Source organism: Diceros bicornis, chromosome 20 (assembly GCF_020826845.1).
Source record: "Diceros bicornis minor isolate mBicDic1 chromosome 20, mDicBic1.mat.cur, whole genome shotgun sequence".
Taxonomy (NCBI): domain Eukaryota; kingdom Metazoa; phylum Chordata; class Mammalia; order Perissodactyla; family Rhinocerotidae; genus Diceros; species Diceros bicornis.
In genome coordinates this window covers 61,792,642-61,812,710 of record NC_080759.1, presented here as the reverse complement: position 1 = coordinate 61,812,710, position 20,069 = coordinate 61,792,642, and the positions used below count along the sequence as shown (strand labels likewise).

The following is a 20,069-nucleotide window of genomic DNA, read 5'->3' as shown; positions in this document are numbered from 1 at the left end:
GGGCCGAGGCGGCGGCGGTGGCGGCTGTGGCGGCGGCGCGGGGTGCGAGGCGGCGGCGGCCACGCTCCGGCCGGGTCCCCGCTGCTGTTCCCGGCGGCGGCGGCGCCATGGACGAGGCCGTGGGCGACCTGAAGCAGGCGCTGCCCTGCGTGGCCGAGGCGCCGACCGTCCATGTGGAGGTGCACCAGCGGAGCGGCAGGTGAGCCGGCCGGCGGAGCGGACCCGACCCCACCGCACCCGAACCTGACCCTGACCCTGACCCTGACCCTGACCCTGAGCCGACCGCGAATCGACGCCGACCCCAGCACACCCGGCCCGAAGGTGACCCCGACCTGAGCAGACCCGGCCCGGCCCGACGCCGACCCCGGCGGACTCGGCCCTGACTGGAACCTGACCCCGACTCGACTCTGATCCGAGCAGCCCCGACCCCAGCCGACCCCCAGCCCACGGGACCAAGCCTGACCCTGACCTGAGCAGCCCCGACCCCAGCCGACCCCGACCCCACAGGACCAAACCTGACCCTGACCTGAGCAGACCCGACCCCAACCTGACGAGACTCGCCCCCTCCCAAGCGGACCTGACCCCTACCCAAGTGGACTAGATTGTAGCCACTCCGCCAGACGAGGTCCTGACCCATGTCACTCGACCCTCGCCTGGACCCAACCAGAGCCTACCCGTCTGCACCTGGACACACCACGTCCAGTCGAGCAAAGCTGGATGCTGGGAAGGAGCCAGAAACAAAGAGCTCCAAGCTCTGGGGGAAACGTGGGGGTTATCCTTGGAGGCAGCCTTTCTCAGACCTTTCCTTCCCCCCATTCCCCCTGGCCTGATGCGACTCCAGGCCAATCCGCTTCATTGGCGACTTCGGGCTGGGTTGGGGTAAGGCTTGTGTCCGGCGGAGGGCGCCTGGGGACGGAGCACAGCAGGCCGGCTTCGACCCTCGCCAGCTCTGTAGGCCTGCCTGCATCTGAGGGCCAGTCTGAGGGCTCAGAGGGAGGCCGGCTGTGAGCAGGATCTGGAAGGCCACTGTGGTTGAGCAGCCGGAGGCGCTGGCACAGTGTGTAGGGGCGGCAAGGTGTGATCTTGGAACCAGTCAGTGTTGCTGGGATGTGAAGCCTTGAGTGCCAAGGTGGAGGTGTTAGATCTCCTCTGAATCACGTGCCTGGGGCACTTGTTACAGTGCAGACTCCCAGCCCAACCCACAGCTGTGGGGGCCTTATCCCTTCATTAATAGTCATAATAGCCAACGTTTATGTAGTACTCACCGTGTGCCAGGCGCTGTCCTAGACACTTTGAATGTGTTGACTCATTGTCAACGTAGCGGGAACCCTTGCTGTTACCCGGGGAGCCACGGCACAGAGTCCTTGGGTAGCTTCCTGAGGTCACACAGCTGGCGGGATGACGGGAGGCAGGGATCCCAGGCGTGCCCACTCCTGCCTGTACCCTTAACTACTTTACTCTCTTATGTATGGTCTGATTTAAAAAAGAAAAGGGAAACATACGGTTAAAACCTTGTTTTTAAACTTAGGCCTGATCTGTGTGTTTTGCTTGTTTTCCTAGTACCGCAAAAAAAGAAGATATAAAGCTGAGTGTTAGAAAGCTACTCAACAGACATAACATTGTGTTTGGTGATTACACATGGACTGAGTTTGATGAACCCTTTCTGACCAGAAACGTGCAGTCTGTGTCTATTGTTGACACAGAATTAAAGGTTAAAGACCCACAGGTAACTTACTAATTCCCAGTGCCAAGAAATGGTTAACCTGTTAGCTGAATGCAAAGTCGGCGTCGTGCGTACCATTTGCTGCTTTGATCATGTGTTGTCAGAAACTGTTCATTTATCTGTTGGTTTGGTGATCAGACAAGTACTGGCTGTCTGTCAGGAGCCGGCTGCTGGGACAAGACGTGGCCCCGGATAAGGATGCTCTCAGTGCAGTAGGGGACACAGATGGGGACGGTGGGGTCGTGGGCTGCACTGTTGAGCCCTGTGTGCCTTCCCTCTTGTTTTTTCAATCAGCAGGTGTTTATGGAGTGCTCACCATGTTAGGACCCTAGGAGTCGTGGGGGCTGCAGATGAGATGGGTTGGCCTTCTAGAAGCTCTTCATCTAGTCCAGCGTACGGACGGCCTCACGCACCATCTTACAGAGTTTGTGTGTGGGAGTTAAGGGAAGCTTTGCGTGAGAGGATGGATGTGTTAGGGCGGTTCACTCACCACAATAAAAACAACCCAAAGTGTCTGCCTCAGGAAGATGCGTCACTTATACCTGTACAATTCCTGTCCTGTAAAGAATCAGTTTGGAGGAATTGATTTGGCACTAAAATTTTGCTTACGAGGTGGACCTCCCCATTCGTACATTAGGACTGACGTTTGTGGCGTTGTCAGAGTTTTCTCCACACTGAGCTCTGATGCCATCGTACGCGATTTTGGCCAGCCTGAGGGGAACAGAAGAGCTTTCCACGCTGTTGTGGAAGGACACAGCTAACTGGAGGGCATGGGTGTCAGCCACCAAACATTTTAATGTTCCTATTTTCAACTCTGCAGATTCACCTAGAGGAATTTGTCTTAACAGATGATTATGTAATTTTGTGGAGATCGTGAACAAGTGTTTTTTCCATATTGTTAATAATAGCTAACAATTTGAAGTATTTTAACTATCCATTGATGAGAGATTGGGTAAACAAATCTGATACATCCACAGCAAATACGATATAACCATGAAAAAGAATGAAGTAGATTTCTGTCTACTGATGTGAAATGTCTCCAAGCTCTAGTAAGTGGGAAAGGCACAGTTGGAGAACTGTGGTAGAATCACTTTTTGGTCAAATATGTGTGGGTGTGTTAGAGACTATACCATCTGTGAGGTTGGATGTGGGGGACTTGGACCTTCTTCATTCTGTATTGTTTGCATTTTTTCAACAAGCCTGTGTTACTTTTGTAATTATAAAAAAACAATAAAGTTGTTTTTTTAACAGACGTAGGACCCCAAAAAGGGAAGGAGGATAAACATTTTTAAAAGAGCTAATCCTAAATCTGAAATAAAACAATAGTCTTTTCATCGAATCTAAGAGCTAGTTTTTAACATGCTGCACATTCAAGCCTTATTATTCAACTTTAACATCTAATTTTTATAGCTAGAATTAAAAAGCAAGTTCTTTTCAATTTGTGTAGATTTATTTGCTCTTTTCTTCTAATCACAGCCCATTGATTTGAGCACATGCACTATTGCACTTCACATCTTTCAGCTGAATGAAGATGGCCCCAGCAGTGAAAACTTGGAGGAAGAGACAGAGAATATAATCGCAGCAAATCATTGGGTTCTGCCCGCAGGTACTTGTGACGGTAACAGTAGGTGGAGCATGCGGAGGTCTCGAGGTCAGGATGGCTTTGGGCTTGCCAAGTCAGTTCACAGAGGAGAGTTTGTTTCTCTGTTTGTTTTGTAGGATTTTAGGGTGTTTTATGTCTTATGAAATGGAAAGTATATCACAAAAGAGAAAAGGAGAGATTTATAGTATGGTATAGTATAAGACTAGTATCCAGTTCTGTTCTAGTATAAGTCTGTTGTTCCTTAGACAGATCCCTCAAAGATGTTGCTAATGGAGAATGTCATTGGTGCTGTTCTTTCCACTGCTTCTCCTCCCTTCTCGCTACTCCTCTGTGGAGGTTGGGTCTAGCGGGTTCTAGCCGGCAGAGTCCTGGGGTTAATTTTTTCGTAAGGTTTTATGCCTGATGTCCTGACAGCTAGACTAGACCTGCTGCTGCCCGAGTGCTGGCTTGTGGGGAGAGTGGTGGGTTCAGCATCTGTGCTCTGTCAAAGTACAGGTCCACGAAAGGCAATTGTTCATGATTACGTGACCGAAAGGAACTGTTTTACTCCAGTTAATTATCTGTCAAAGTGAGACGTGACTGGCATTTGTTTTACGCCTTTAATTTTAAGAAAAGTTTAAAAAAATTTAACTTCCCTGTGATCAAAATCTTAGGCTACCACGTGTGGACCAGTGGGGAGCATTGGTGGCTCAGGGCAACCTTACTGGTGGGTGTAATGCTTGCTTTCCTAAAATGAGGGGATTTTTCGGGGGTTTTCTTTTGTTTTTTGTTTTGTTTTGTTTTTGGTGAAGACGACTCACCCTGAGCTAACATCTGTTGGCAACCTTCCTCTTTTTTTGATTTTTTTGCTTGAGGAAGATTAGCCCTGCGCTAACATCTGTGCCAGTCTTCCTCTATTTTGTATGTGGGATGCCTCCACAGCATGGCTGATGAGTGGAGTAGCTCCACGCCCTGGATCCAAACCTGTGAACCTGGGCCGCCGAAGCGGAGTGCGCAGAACTTTACCCACTTGGCCATGGGGCTGGCCCTAAAATGAGGTTTTTATTTTCTTCTCTACCAGCTGAATTCCATGGGCTTTGGGACAGCCTGGTGTATGATGTGGAAGTCAAATCTCACGTAAGTTGAACTTTTTTCCAAAAGTGCACTTTTCGCCTCCGTGATTTGAGTTAGAATCCTTATGGTGTTGCTCTCCAGTGCCTCGGGGCCCCTTGACTCAAATAGGCTTTTGGGAAGCACTGCCCACCAGCCCGTGTCCTGGGTATCTGTCCTCTGGGATTGCTCCTGAGTGGAGCTGGTCTCTGGGGAGTTCCCTAAGGGGGAAAAGGGGAGGAGCAGAAAGTGAAGACCAGTTTCCTTGGGTTACACTCTTAGGAACCTACCGGCTGAGGAGGCAGTGCCGAGGGGTGGACAGAGCAGATGGGCAGGTGTGAGCAAGTCCCAGCGAATCTGAACCCCCTGCAAGGGCAAGGGTCATTCTCACGCTGTGGGGGACGCTAGAATTCTGGCCGCTGGCCCCCATCGCCCCAGGCTGCTCTGGGAGCCACAACGCGACAACAGAGTCCTGGCTGTTGTTGTCTTTTAGTAACCGCGCTGTGTGCTTGCCCACTGCTATGTCGTCTCAGAGGAAGGAGCTCACTCATTACTTGCTAAGTCCCTTAGTCAGTTTGTGTGATCTTGGCACTTTAAATAAAAGTGATCTTTGTGTTTATCCTTTTTACTTATAATAGTAACAGCCGACACTTATCCTCTTATGTTTTCAGTTACCTTCTGAAATGAAAGCCTGTGAGGTATCCAACAAGTGTTTGGCGATGGCAGTCTCTGAGGGGCGGCCTTGTTCCTGTCCCCTCTCCTTATTTAGAAGCACATTTAGTGGGAACCTTTGCCTTGTCGGCACCTTTATCTGTGTTTTTCCTTTCTTCGCTCAGCTCCTCGATTATGTGATGACAACTTTATTGTTTTCAGACAAGAACGTCGACAGCAATCTCATCACCTGGAACCGAGTGGTGCTGCTTCATGGTAAAGCATGCGGGGTTTTACTTGACAAGATGAACTGCATGAAACCAGACTTTGACTTGTACCTTTGTCCTTCTGTGAGGAGTTATGACTCTGTTTTCTGATGGAGCCAGAGCTGTGCTAGAATGTTCCTTCTCTGAGACGCTGATCCAGCTCACATTACTCTGGGCACTTGTTACTTGACCCTTCTGTTGGCAGCCACCTGATCGCTGCCTTGCAACTTTTCTGTGTTATTATTCAACTTTTCAAGTAACTGCCTTATTTCACCAACTGTTCATAAACTCCTTAGGATAGAAATTGCCTCGTATTTCTTTGTAGTATTCTTAGAGCTTGACTTTGTGAGTAGTAAACTGCAAAAACCATACTTTACGGAACTTCTGTCTGGTTCTTCTCAGAGGAAAATATTGGATTTTTTTCTTAATGTCACTGGATAGAAAGGAATAGAGAGAATACTCAAATTATAGTGAGGTAGGAGCTCAAGAGTAATTAGCCCATTTATACCAATTAAGTTTGTATGCTTGTATATAATCTTGAAAAATCAGTTAGTGTCTTTTTTCTTTGCTGAGGAAGATTGGCCCTGCGCTAACCTCTGTTGCCAGTCTCCCTCTATTTTGTATGTGGGTTGCCGCCACAGCATGGCTGCTGATGAGTGCTGTAGGTCTGTGCCCAGGAACCGGACCTGGGCTGCTAAAGCGGAGCATGCCAGACTTAACCACTAGGCCACCAGGGCTCGCCCCCAGTTGGTGTCTTTTAAATAGCAGATATCCCCAGCACATTGCCCTAATTGCAGGAACAGAGTAGGCAATCAATAGGTATTTTAACTAGTGAAATAAATTATTTTCCACTTCAAATTGCTTACACATTTCCTCTTTAATTATCGAAAAGGCTTGCAGAAAGTCAGATTTGAACGTGTCAGCGTTTTCTATTAGATGCATTTGTTCCTCCACATTGGTCACCTCAGAGCTTCTGCAAGGAGTTGTGCTAGGTAACATACAGGCCAGACTGCTGGGCCCTTGCCTCAGCTGCTCTTCTAGTTTAGTCTGGGGTGCAGGCCCACGTGGAGATAACTGTAGTGAAAGACAGTGGTGCTGTGGGCTGCAAGAATAGCAAACTTCAGTGCCTTAAGAGCCCTGATTATCAAGAAAGGTTGTTTGACATTTTGAAAGGTGCCTTAATGAGTGGATTTCATAAAGATGTGTGGGGAGGAGGAGGGTGTCAATAAAGACAGACCAGGAAATGCAGTGCTCGCTCAGAATGCTGAGGGCCCTGTGGGCCAGGAAGCAGTGCATGTGTCAGGGCTGGTGGAAGCTAAGACCAGAAACACAAGTTGAGTTCAAACTAGGAAGAAAGAGGGAAAAACTTGTAAAGCATATTGGTTGTTTTATAGCATTTACACTGCTAGCGGACTTCTTTCTAAGTTAGCAAGTGGTACTTGTGGTAATAAAATTTATGGCATCGAACTTTCTGCTCCTCACTTTGTATTTTGTGGATAATGCAACTACTTTTGTTTTAAGAAATTTGTTACTACACTGACTTAAAAACATATTTGCTTGAATTCTGTTACAGGTCCTCCAGGCACTGGAAAAACATCCCTGTGTAAAGCATTAGCCCAGAAATTGACCATTAGACTTTCTAACAGGTAACTTTCAGTCATTTGAGAGAGGAGAGCAGCAGGAATGGCGTTGCTTGCCTTTCGTTGACAATGATGGAAGCTGTTCTTATTTTTTAATTATTTTACATGAATAGTAGGTTCCTCTCTTTCAATGTAAATTAACTAATTCCACTATACTCAGCATAGTCCTTTTTTTGCTGAGGAAGATTCGCCCTGAGCTAACATCTGTTGCCAGTCTCCTCTGTTTTGTATGTGAGTCGCTGCCACAGCATGGCCGCTGATGAGTGGTGTAGGTCTGTGCCCAGGAACCGAACCCAGACTGCTGAAATGGAGCATGCCAAACTTAACCACTAGGCTATGGGGCCAGCCCCCCACAGCATAGTCTTCAGTTATGATTTCAGTCTTTTTAAATTTATTGAGACTTGCTTTATGACCAGCATGTGCTCTGTCCTGTTGACAGTTCCCCGTGCGCTTCAGAAGAACGTGTTTCTGCTCTTGTTGGGTGGAATATTCCATGGATGTCAGCTCAGGATGCTTGATGTCCGTGCTGATTGTTTGTCTGGTGTTCTGTCGCGTACTCACGGAGGAATGTCTAAGGCTCTAGTGGTGGGTTTATCTGTTACTTTTTTTTCTTTTTTTTTTTTTTGGTGAGGAAGATCAGCCCTGAGCTAACATCCATGCCAATCCTCCTCTTTTTGCTGGGGAAGACTGGCCCTGGGCTAACATCTGTGCCCATCCTCCTCCACTTTATGTGGGATGCTGCCACGGCATGGCCTGACGAGCGGTGCATCAGTGCACGCCTGGGATGCTAACCCAGGCTGCCAGCAGCGAAGCGCGTGCAGTTAACCGCTACACCATGGGGCAGCCCCTGTCCGTTACTTCTTGAGTTCTCTCTGTTTTGGGGTTTATTGTTTTACCACATTTGGAACATATTTGCCCATTATTTCTTATTTAAATATTGGGCATTGTTTAACTGCCCCACCTTTTCTGGCAGTCCATTTATTTGCAGGTCAGACTGCCTGATGTTGTCCCACAGGCCACTGGTGAGCGTTTTCATTTTTTCAGGTTTTTAGAATTTTCTGTTTCATTTTGGATAATTTTCTGCTTTTAATTTCCTTCAGTGAAATTTTCATTTCTGATAGTGTATTTTTCTTTTCCAGAGGATCCATTTGGTTCTTTCTATACTTTTCATTTCTCTCCTCTTTAAGTTCTTATTAAAATCCTTGAGCGTTATATAGCTGTTTTAATGTTTTAAAGTGTGTAATAGCTGTTTTAATGTTCTTGTCTACTCATTCCATCATCAGTATCATTCCTGAGTCTTTCTGTTGACTGATTTTTCTTCTGGTTATGGGTCACATATTTCTGCTTCTTGGCACGTCAGGTAATTTTTGATTGAAGGTGGACATTGAGATTTGAAGTGTCTGGATTCTCCTGTCTTCCTTTGAAGACTGTTGGGTTTAGTTCTGGTGGGCATTTCACTTACTTGTGATTTGCTGTGATCCTTTGTAGGTTTGTTTCTAGGCATTGTTAGAGAGGGCTTTAGGTGTAGTCTGGTCTTAATGCTCAAGTGAGGCCCTTCGGGGGTCTGAGTCGAGCACCCTGAATGAGTAACGAGTGCTGTCCGCTTTGGCCAATGAGAACTTGAACACTCCCAGCCTTTGTGAGCGCCGGGAACCATTCGGCTCACACGTCTCCGGCCTCACGGGATTTCCCTACTCACACACGCCCGAGTGTGCAGCAGACTCAGAGGGACCCCATGACGACTTCTGGAGCTGTATTCCTGTGTCTCTCCCTCCCCTCTGGAACTCTGCTCTGCAGCCTCCAGCCACCTCAGGCTCCCTGAACTCTGTCTCCTCAGCTCAGCGAGGTGGCCGTGCTCCTCTTGGCCCCTCCAGGGTTGCGTTGGAAGGTGTTTCAGGAGGAAGGCCAGGGCAATCACAGGGCTCACCTCTTCCTTCTCTCCAGGTCACAGTCCTCTGGTGCAGGTTGTCCAGTGCCTGTCTCAGATGTTGTCGTTTATTTTGTCTTGTTTTCTAGTTGATTAAGGCAGAGAGTAAGTCTCGTACCTGTTACTCTAGTATGACTTTAGAAAAGGAAATCCTATGAAATTTACTTTAAAATACCTATTTTCTTTTCAAAATGTCCTGTAAGTATTTTTACATCAGGAAATCGCTTTATTTCAACCCTTTGTTTTACGCTTAGCAGCTTGGCCTTTGTCTTGACAAGTTGAAATACCTCCGGGTTTTAAAGATGTCTGCGGGCAAGTTTCCTAAAACACTAGAGAGTGAAGATGTTATTACAAGAAATATAACTTTTTCCAGTAAAAAGATCTGGAAATATCTGTTTATTTTGTGGCTTAGAAATGGCAAAAGAAGCCTTAACAAGCCTTTGTTGTTCACTGCATTTAGTAATCAAACTGCTTTATATTTAATTTTGTTTAATATTCAAGCCAATCTTTATTTCATGAAGTTGTCTGTCTCCCTCTGCCCTTTTGTAACCAGAATTAGTAAATGGTCTTTTTCTCTTTTTTAAATGGAAGGCCAGTAATACTTTTTGGAAGTAATTCTTTTTCTTCTGGGGACTTTTGACATGAAAGAAACTGAAAAGGACCTGGAGTCGGCATCTCTCCTGCCTCAGTCTTGCTTCCTGTTTGATTTTAGTCAGAACTAAGTGCATCCAGATCTCTGAGTGCCTCCGGAGTGAAGGTGTCAGTGCTAGATTTCAGTTAGTTCGTACGTGTTAAGGTTCATTTTGGACCGTGTAAACATTCCAGGGCTCTGGAGTTTGCAGGAAGTGATTTTGTGCTGGAAAACAAATTGTCACATTCTTTAGGGTTTTGTGGAAGGGTAAAAATGTTCAGCCCTGGCCAGAAAACTTTTGATGCTTATGTTTTGTTTTGTTGGCTGTGTTAGTACTGGTAATACTGTGTAACAGAAATATAAATTATAGGCAGATTGAAAATGAGAGAGATTTTACTCTTGCTTTCATTGAAATGAAGATATTCAATTTAAAACTCTTAATTTGCTTCGACTAGAACTATTGATTGCATCTTGTTAGATTTTTCATAATTCTTTAGTATGCAGGGTGCTAGGTCTCTCAGTCCTTTGTCAGTAATTGTAATGATTTAACAAGTTAGTAATTCTCAACATACCGGGCAGTTAGAGATGTTGTATGGAAGAAGCAAAAGTGGCTGCCACTGAGGATGCCATCGGACTGATTTGTGAAATAATTGTCTTAACTCTGTTTTTTATCATCTTAGGTACCAGTATGGCCAATTAATTGAAATAAACAGCCACAGCCTCTTTTCTAAGTGGTTTTCTGAAGTAAGTATTAATTCTAATCCTGTGGATTATCAACCATGTAGTTCAAAAGGTGTCCTGTATATTAGGCAAACTTTCTCCTCCAAAATCTATAGGAGAGAAATAGGTGAAATGGGAAAGTGAACAGTGGGTCTGACTCTGTGGTCAGAGGAAAGTTCCAGAGCTAAGCAGTAACTTGGAAATAGTGTGAGCCCTGAGAGGACCCTCTGCTGGTCACATCCAGACCTTTGACTGAGTGGGACAGGACATTCTGCATTATCTTAGGATGGAAGGGATCTCACGTTCTAACGTGGACTGCACCCCTCCGCTGAGCATGCCCTTGGGCCACTGAGCCCTGTTCTGCCGTCTGTGAACTGAGAGGCTCAGACAAGGTGGTGTCACAGGTGCCCCTCACCTCTGAAGGGCTCTGCCCCAGGCACCTGTGTCAGTAGATCCCTCTGGTAGATGGTGAGTGGGGACGAGGAGTGCCCGGCCAGTTTTCATGTTTGCACCCGTGATCCATCTTGTTCCTGGTCGTGAGGACAGCTGGGAAAGGGAGAGTAAGAGGAAGACAGATGGTGAGCTGAGGTGCGAGTGCCCGTGTCTTGTGATTGCGGCCCTGGGCGGGAGCAGGAGTGGGCTCAGGTCTCAGTGTCCTGGCACACGAAGCAGGGAGGGAGGGTGTTTGGGTTGATCTCCTCCTATATGGACCTGGCTTCTCTGATTCCGGGAGTTCTCTGAGGGGCTCAGGAGACAGTGGGCTTGTGGGGCCACCTGGGGCCAGAGCGAAGCCCAGTGGGGACAGTGGTGCACGTGTGCACCTGGCAGCATGATGAGTGAGTGTATGTCGACCCTAAAAGAGTGTTTTGGTTCCAGAGTGGCAAGCTGGTAACTAAGATGTTCCAGAAGATTCAGGATCTAATTGACGATAAAGATGCTCTGGTGTTTGTGCTGATTGATGAGGTAGGCACGTTCAGACATTAAACCTGGGACTGAAGGAAATTCAAGACTGAATTGCCTTATTGTTGCCACGGCACAGCCAAGCCTCACTCTGTCCTGCCTCCGTCCGGCGCTCACCGTGTCGTGCGGTCCTGTCCTCTTTGGCTTCCCACACGTTACTCTCCTGGCACAGGCGGGCACACGCACACCTGTTCATTTGTTTGCTTAGTCGCTCAGTGGAGGCGTCCCGAGGCAGCCCCATGGGACCAGGCCTGTCGGTTTTGACCCGTTGCTCCATCCTGGCAGGTAGAGAGCCTTACAGCTGCCCGCAATGCCTGCAGGGCAGGCGCCGAGCCTTCCGATGCCATCCGCGTGGTCAACGCCGTCCTGACCCAGATCGATCAGATTAAAAGGTAACGCTCTGACACACAGTGACCTTCCGCGAGAGGTTACAGAGAGGCTGTGTGAGGACCAGACCGCTCTAGACCTTACTCCAGCTCCTGTAACTAAAAACACATCTGCCTTGAGCGTGGGCTCTGTCTTTCTCCACAGAAAAGGCAGAGGCAGCATATGCTAAATGCATTTTTTTAGAAATTAAGTACTTTTTACTTTATTAAAGTATTAAAATGTAAAATAAAACTGGGGCGTGGGGAACATTTACACGCCACAGAGAAGCGCAAAACGAAGAGTAGACCTGCTGCGTCCCGCGTTAGTGCCAACACGCCCGGTGTCTTTTGTGGTTGAAGGGCTGGCACTGGGCAGGCAGCGTCACCTGCTTACCCTCCATGGGCCAGATTTCATGTCCCTGCAGTCCAGCTTACAAATCCAGGGCCTCTGGTCAGTGTACCCAAGGGTGATCCAGCTTTGGGAAGCAACTCCTACTAACCAAGCTCACAAGGAAGTAACGTCAAAACCAGAACCCCCATCTGCTCTTTGCAGCACTTCAACCCTCCCTCCGCCAATCAGAATTCTCTTGTTTGTTCTCTAGAGTGCTCTGTCTGCTTTCAGGGTGCCAGGGCTCCAAACCATTGTCAGAATCTCTCTTGTTGAGTGTGGAGTGACAGCCAACTAAATTGTGCTAAGGAATGTTTTATCCAGGCCTTCACTGTTGTTTGGCGTAGAGAATATCTGTTTCCCGGAGATGTAGTTGTCTGTTGGGTCAGCTGCAGGAGCCTCTTGCTTCTCGCCCTTCCGCAGGCAAGCCTGTGTGAGGTGTAGACTCTCCTGGTCTCTACTCCCTTCCCTCCTCCACTGGCTCCTCAGTCTGGTTTCTACCCCTGCCACTGCCCCCTTGTTCACCTGAGAGCCAGTTTTCTCTTCCTGGAACTTTCTGCAGCATTTGAACCCTTAGTGACTCTCCCCTATCTCCACTCTCCTGACCACCTCAGTTTCTGCTGCCGGCTGTCTCTTCAGGGGGCCCCTGCACAGCCTGTCAGCAGCCTTCTCTCTAGCGTCACTCACGGTTCTGGTGGGCGAGTCCCCGTTGCAGACGTGCTCGTTCACTTGTGATGTCAGACATGCTGCCAGGCTGCTCACTCAGCCCTGAACCCCCAACTTCCCAGAGTTCCCGTTACACTGCCGGCTGCACCATGCACCCACTGCTCAAGCCGTAAGATGGGGTCACCCTGACTCTCCTATCGAGAGGGAGCGTGGGCTCTGGAAGAAACAGAGACATTCATGCCTCTGGTTTCTCTCTCACCTTCCTTGCCTCATGTTACCTCATGCTCCTAGTTCAGGCCCCTCTCTGGATGACCCTTCCACCCCTGCCTTTGTGCGGATCTGACCCCTCATGACAAAGCCTACCCCTGGGACGCGGTTCTCAGCCATGTGTTCCCTCTACACCGCGCAGCCTCACACTCTGGGTGCTGGACCAAGCAGCCCGTCCTCACCTGGCCTCTACACCCTCTGCCTGGACTCCTGGGACCCGTGTGCCCCCCACCCCTACCCTCATTTGGCTCACCCCTGCTCACCCTACAGAGATCTCTGCACCTATTGCCGGATGCCAGGTGAAGCTGACCCTCCCATGTGCTCCCCTGGCCACTTAGCTGCCTGTGGCCCCTCTGTGTGCTGAATGCGGGGCCCTGGAGGGCAGCACTGCCAAATCCCCTACACTCCAGCCCACCAGGCCGGAAAGTGTGCTCGCTGGGGCACCTGTGCCTGCTCTGTGCCGGCTCGTGTTGGTGAGCAGACCAGACGACAGTGGATCTCCTGTCGGGTTTGGAAGCCAGAGGGGAAAGCAGTGGTAAACAGGAGAAATAATTCAGCTCCACAGTGTCGGGGTGATAGAGCTATGTGATAAGCGGTCCTGTAGCAGTGCCCAGGCAGGCGGGAGTGTGGGTGCCAGGGGTTCAAGAGATGGGGTGATCAGGGATGCTACACAGAGATGAGAGATTTGCCATGGTTGAAGGAGGCGAGGGAGCAGTCAAGCAGGGGTCTAGGAGAGCTTTCTGGAAGACAGAGGAGCAACCAGAACAAGGGCCCCAGGGAGGGTCTGCCTGGCCTGGCATGCTGTGTTGCATCCAGGAGAGCCTGGCAGGAGTGGGGGGTCAGGCAGGAAGCTCAGAGATGCAGAGCCTTGGAAGGCCTCACAGGCCAGTGTTGGGACAGGGCATGCAACCTGCTGAACAACGCTGGCTGAATGCCTGGAACCTTCGCAGGCAACTCTCCTGACACTCCCCGTGTCGGGTAGGGTATAACTGAGTTGCTGAGGCCTGGGGTGACGGGCTCTCGCTCCTCTGCCTCCAGGCACTCCAACGTGGTGATTCTGACGACCTCCAACATCACAGAGAGGATTGACGTGGCCTTCGTGGACAGGGCTGACATCAGGCAGTACATCGGGCCACCCTCTGTGGCAGCCATCTTCAAAATCTACCTCTCCTGTTTGGAAGAACTGATGAAGGTACTTGGACTTTTTTTTTTCCTCTCTCTTCCAGTCGATTTCTTATATTTTCTTAATTCTCTGATATAGCTTTAATCACCTTAGATTGAAAATTGCAATTTGTTGCATCTGGCAGGTTGAGCTAATAGTCAAAATTGTGGCCACTGACTCAATATTTTTGCGCTTTTGGCACAAAATGATCATTATGGTTGTTTGATCTACCTAACTGCAGGCAATGAGTGAGTGGGAGGGGTGTGGGCTGCAGTCAGCCTTCCTGGCAAGTCCTGGTTCTCATGGCCTTTGCAAGTGACCCAGCTCTGGGTCTCAATTTCCTCCCTTGAAAGAAGAAGAACATTAGCGGTCCTGGTTCATAGGGAGGTCATCCTGACTGCCGGTCATAGTTCACAGGGAGGTCATCCTGATTAGAGGTCATAGCTCACAGGGAGGTCATCTGACTGGAGGTTGTAGTTCACAGGGAGGTCATCTAACTGGAGGTTGTAGTTCACAGGGAGGTCATCTAATTGGAGATCGTAGTTCACAGGCTGTCCTCAGCTGCAGTGTTTGTGTCCCTTTGGTCACATGTTCTAGTGACAGCAATCAGCATAGCCGCAGTGAGCACGGTAATGTTCACAGTCGGTCTCTTGTAAATCAGTCTTACAGGAACCTGCTGCGTGCCTGGGTGGCAGGAGCTCTGGGCACTGCGGGGGCATGGGCAGTAATCAAGCCAGCCAACAAATGGAGATTTACACAGTGATTGTCATAATGGCATTATTGTAACCAGTAGTGGGGTGGGATTGACCCCCCACCCTGCAGCCACTGCCTGGCACCATGGAGCTGGGGCGCCGATGTCCTCCATGAGGATGGCACAGCTTCTGTGATGGGGACAGCAGAGCTAGTCTCAACTCCGGGTCAGCACTGTCCTGGTGTGTGCATCCTGTCCTGCTTCTGTGGCGTGGAAGAAAGGGAGAGAGGCCCTGTGGAGTTTTGACTTGAGATCCCGAGTGGTGGGTGGAAATGTTCTAACGCAGTATTGCTGCCAAGGAGCCAGTGGAACGGCAGATCCTGCTGAAGGCCACCAGGTGCCTTCAGTGCAGTGTCATGCTCACGCTTGTGCTGTGAATCCAGGGGATGTTCTAAGGTTTAACCAAGCTTACGAACTTTTTTGGGAGCTGAGCATGTGGTATAGGGGTAGTTTCTTAGATGATTTATAGGAAGTTAAGATATTCTGATGTTGTATTGGAGATTTGGCTGGTCCTGAAGGCTGCTGGTGTGTGACTGTGGCCCACTCTCTGTCAAAGAGCCTGTGGTCTGCCATTCCCACACGTGCCTACTGGACAGCACGTGTCACTGGAGTGGTAGTGGGGGACAGTCCTGGGGAGGCTGCAGGGAGCTGAGAGTGTCAGTTAGGCAAGAAGGTCAGAACACACCAAACACAAACTCTGTTTCTTAATTTTACCCACAACCCTTACTAAACCTCCAAAATGTGCAGAGAAAGCCTTTCCTTCTTTCTTCTCTCTCCTGGTTCCCGAGGGCAATCAGTTCATGTTAGAATTCATTAAGTAGTGGTCAGTGTGCCAGCCTGACAGTTTAGCATAGCTACTAGGCAAAGAGCCTCCGATGTGCAGACACGTGATCTACGAGGCAAACTCTGGGACCCAGACCTGTAGTCATTTGGAAGTAGGCTGTGTCATTCCACCAAAATGAGAGTCTTACCTTAAAAACAAAAAATGGAAACCCTTCTTCAAAGGCAGGCAAAGTCCTGGCTCCAGGGCCCAACTCTGCCCAACTGTTGAGTTGTGACATGTCACTGAAACCTAATACCAGACTAGACTCAATGCCTCCTAGGCCCTCCCTGCCCTGACACATGGTGAAGACACATTTTGGCCAAAAGCACAGACGCGGCTGGGTCACTCCTGGCTTCTGAGACATGTTTTGTTATTTGTATACTTATCTTTGTTTGAAGAAGCAGGGCTCTGTATGTGTGTGTGTGTGTGTGTGTATATGTGTGTGTGTGTATGTGTGTGTGTGTGTGTGTCAGTGAGTGAGAGAATGAGAGGGGATCCAGCCTGTTTCTGGCGCAGCTGTGTGTGTTAAATGATCACGGTTTGTGTTTCTATAAGATGTGATGTCGTTTGTGTTCATTCTCTAAGTGCTGTTCCTGTTGTTGACAGTATGCCCTTTGTCCCCTGTGGACCCCACAGTAACTACCCTGCCTCTGTCTCCCCAGTGTCAGATCATATACCCTCGCCAGCAGCTGCTGACCCTCCGTGAGCTAGAGATGATTGGCTTCATTGAAAACAACGTGTCAAAGTTGAGCCTGCTTTTGAGTGAAATTTCAAGGTGTGAATTGACCTCATTTTTGTAACCAAGAAAAGGCCTTTTTCCGTAGTAACAAGGGGAAGTTGTAATTGACTGTAGCAGCCTGGGGTAGCAGTTTGGGGGTCAGAGGACAGGGAGTTGAATCCTGAGGCATTGCACATACTCTAGGAGAGCTCGAGAGCGCCCCTGATCTCCCTGGGCCCCAGGTTTCTGGACTGGAGGATGGAGGTCAGCTGCCCTCATAGAGGTGCCATCAGATAATGCAAAAAAGTGCTACACTTATGTCTGAAAAGATAGACGTTCAGATTAAGGCTTTCTTGATGCATTAATGATTTCTTAAAAAATATTTGTTAAATTTTTACAAATTGACAAGAAGAAAATAAAATTTGAAGCTTTTGCTTCAATAAGCAAAATAATTGCAGGGTCCTCTGCTTGGTGCTTCGGGAAATAACAGAAAGTGTACGATTCAGCTGCCCTGGGTACCAAGGGAGAAGCACATAATGTGTGAGCGTCAAGAGTCATTGGCGTGCGTGCTGGGGACCCATGGCTGGTGGTGCTTTCCAGGTCTCAAGTGGCTTTGGTGATCAGAGAGGGAGGAAGGGGGGTGGGCCAGGAAAATGAAGCAAAGCCTCAAAGGACGGTTAGAATTTGGATAAACTGGAGAGAAATCAGGAAGGCTGTGTACAGAGGACATCAGGTGGGTTGTGCTGCAGAGACCACCAGGTGATGGCACTGGAAGAGCTGAGGGGCTGAGTCGGGCAAGCCTCAGAGTTCTGACCAGAGAGTTTGAACTTTATTCTGAAGCCATGGGACACGTGGAAGGTTTTGAACGAAAGGATAGCGTGAAGAACAGTGTTTTTTAGATTGTTTTCATTCTCTGTTGAAGAGATTTAAACTAGTTTAGATGGAACAGAGGAGAGGGGTTCAGAGACTTGTGCAAAAATTAATGGAGATGTGAACCAGCCTGGTTACTTGGGGAATGTGTGCCGCTGGCCACTTGCCCACTGTGTCACACTCCATATGAGGCACTCTCGGCAGGTGCTGTGGTCCCTGGGCGCAGTGGCAGCTGTGGGTGGCGTCAGGGCAGCGAGGGCCCTGTCCCACCTAGAGCAGTAGGTGAGGACCGGGAGACCAGCCTCACTCAAGTGGCTGCGGGGGAAGAGAAGAGGGATACTAGTCCTGAACATGCAACTATGTGGAGCTGACGTCCTCAAACATGGTTACATTCACAGGAAGAGCGAGGGCCTCAGTGGCCGCGTCCTGAGAAAACTCCCTTTTCTGGCTCATGCGCTATATGTCCAGGTGAGTCTCCCCAAGGCTGTCCTCCTCCCTGGGTGCTCAGTTCTCATCAGCACCCACTCCATCCAGCGGGTCGTAGCCTCAATGGGAGTGGCACTTAATACCATTGGGTACCTGCCTTATTTCATCTCAGTGTCTAAAGTGACAGGCTCCTGGGGCAGTAGGAGGAGCTCCTCTTGATGCCATAATGGCAGGGCCCCCTCAAGTCCTTTGAGAGTAGACAGACACCTTCGTGGTGCATTGAGAACTCACATCCCAGCCTCTCTGGCCTCCTCAGAGGTGCTCGTGCCCCTCGGGTCTGGGCTCAACTTACACAGAACAGTGACCTGGAGTTGCACCCACACTTACCCTGAGCTGTGGCTGTGCCCCTCTGCCCCCTCTAGGTGGGGTGAGTGCTGCCACATGACCCCACCAAGGGCAAGGACCACCCAACTGTGCTTGTGTATTCTTCCAGGCCCCCACCGTCACCATAGAGGGATTCCTCCAGGCCCTGTCTCTGGCAGTGGACAAGCAGTTTGAGGAGAGAAAGAAGCTTTCGACCTCTGTTTGATCTGGGCTTCCTCACCTGCGCTTTTCTAATTGTGAACCCACAACCAGTAAGTGACATCACTTCCCTCAGAACCACGGCAGCCCCAGAAATCTCCGTACAACATGGCTTAGACCAGCAGTCCAGAAACCCAGGAGGCCAAACATTGTTAAAAGAAGTATGTTGTATTTACATATTTTTAAATGCATATTAGAAGACAAATGGCCTGCCATTTTCGCTGTTGTAAATGGTGATAATTCAAGTTCTGTTGTCTCTTTGTCAAGAACTGTCTAGGTGAGTTTATTCCATCCTGCATACAGTTGATCAGACACAAAATTGGACTCAAGTTTTGTTTAAAAAAGATGATTAATGTAGGTTTTATAAAAACAAAGGAGAAACTATATCGCCTTAAATAAGAATGTCATCATAGCCTTAAAAAATGTACACGTTACTCAAGATAGAAGGCAGCATTTGCTTTCTGCTATGAGCTTGTTTTATTTAGTGCAAACATTTCACAGACTATTTAATGAATAAGAAAAACCTATTTCTATGTTGTAGAAATCGAGAAAAAAATTCTGGCTGGAGTGTTCTTCACAATAATCAGACATGGCCTTATTTGTGGGAAAGGTGCAGCCACTGGTGTTCAGTTGAAACATGTGCCGGATGTACCTCATAACCCGTGCAGGCGAGCATTGTGAGGATATTTCTTCCCATTTTTTTTTTCAATAATGTTATTCATGGCTGAAATGAAGTTGCACATTAACAAATGTAAAATAAATTGGCCGCTAGTTGGTATATTCCACAGAATATTATGTTTTGCTTTTATCTCATGGTAAAATAAATTTCACATTAGTGTTTTGTACACATTTTTTAAAGACCATATCACCATTTATTATAGAACTTTTTAAGTATTAAATTTTTTTCCAGAATTTTCTCACTTTGATTCTCTCATCACTCCCAAATGCTTTGAATTTTGTTAAAAAATTGCTCACACGATTACTTAACTTTTAGCCTGTTTTATGCTTTGAGGTGTAACTGCATCATCCAGAAGATGATGCCTGTTTTATGGGAACTGCTCGAACAGCTGAGGTGAGGGGTTCTCAGGCTGTCTGGGAGGGGGACCACCAAGGCTGTGGCACGTGCAGGTTTCAACCCTGGACTGTCTGCTGTCCTTGGCTCCAGCCAGATCCAGAACCTGGAGCAACAGCAGCCTTGGAGACCAGAGCCTTTCTCTGTGGCTTCCTCATACTCACACGGAGTCTGTGGGCACCGGGGTCAGGAGAAGGTGAAAGGGGTGCTCCACACTCCAGGACTGGGGGCTGCAGCAGGCGAGGACCCTGAAACAACTTTTCTCAAGTTTGCTGCTGAAATGCCCAATGTCAGGTACCCAGATGGAAGAAGGGGGCCTGGGGAGAAGAGAGAAAGAGAGAGCCTGGGGTGCTGGGGGCTGGGGCTGGTGCAGACAGGTGGAGAGACAGACAAGGTAAAGGAGACAGGCAGGGGGAAGAGAAGCCCAGAGAGGGACGGGGCAGGTGGACAGGTAGGGGCAGGGCCTTAGAGCCCAGGCCCTTGGGGCAGAGGATGAGAGATCTGAGGGGGAGGGGTCCACCAAGATGAGACTTGTTTCCCAGAGAGTGGGTTCCAGAGTGGGTGCGTCTGATGCATCTGCCCATGGGCCACTAGAGGGCGGCACCGCTCCGTGGGAGTTATTTTGACAGTCTTCTTTCTCTATCACATGAGTTGTCAATAACTGGAAAACTTCTTTCTCTATAACGTGTCATTATCTATGACTGGAAACCTTTCGCTATCACCTAACTTATCATTTGTGACTGGAAACTTTCCCTATCTCCTGAGTCAT

At 48.7% G+C, this 20,069-nt stretch overlaps 1 protein-coding gene across 1 annotated transcript; it reads left to right on the top strand.

Moving 5' to 3' along the window:
* The first annotated feature begins 27 nt into the window (after positions 1 to 27).
* TRIP13 (thyroid hormone receptor interactor 13) lies at positions 28 to 19,140 on the top strand. Its single transcript, XM_058564407.1, has 13 exons — positions 28 to 199; positions 1,561 to 1,726; positions 3,200 to 3,329; positions 4,387 to 4,442; positions 5,252 to 5,342; positions 6,906 to 6,978; positions 10,211 to 10,274; positions 11,127 to 11,213; positions 11,496 to 11,602; positions 13,935 to 14,088; positions 16,295 to 16,407; positions 17,619 to 17,688; positions 18,140 to 19,140. Exons 1-13 carry the CDS (start codon positions 108 to 110, stop codon positions 18,233 to 18,235), a joined length of 1,299 nt encoding a protein of 432 aa, XP_058420390.1. The 5' UTR covers positions 28 to 107; the 3' UTR covers positions 18,236 to 19,140.
* Positions 19,141 to 20,069: the final 929 nt, after the last annotated feature.

Coding starts and splice junctions, on each gene's coding strand:
- TRIP13 (XM_058564407.1), top strand. CDS start 108: ATGGACGAGGCCGTGGGCGACCTGAAGCAGGCGCTGCCCTGCGTGGCC. Junction 10,275..11,126: donor TTTCTAAGTGGTTTTCTGAA/GTAAGTATTAAT, acceptor TTTTGGTTCCAG/AGTGGCAAGCTGGTAACTAA. Junction 14,089..16,294: donor GTTTGGAAGAACTGATGAAG/GTACTTGGACTT, acceptor CTGTCTCCCCAG/TGTCAGATCATATACCCTCG.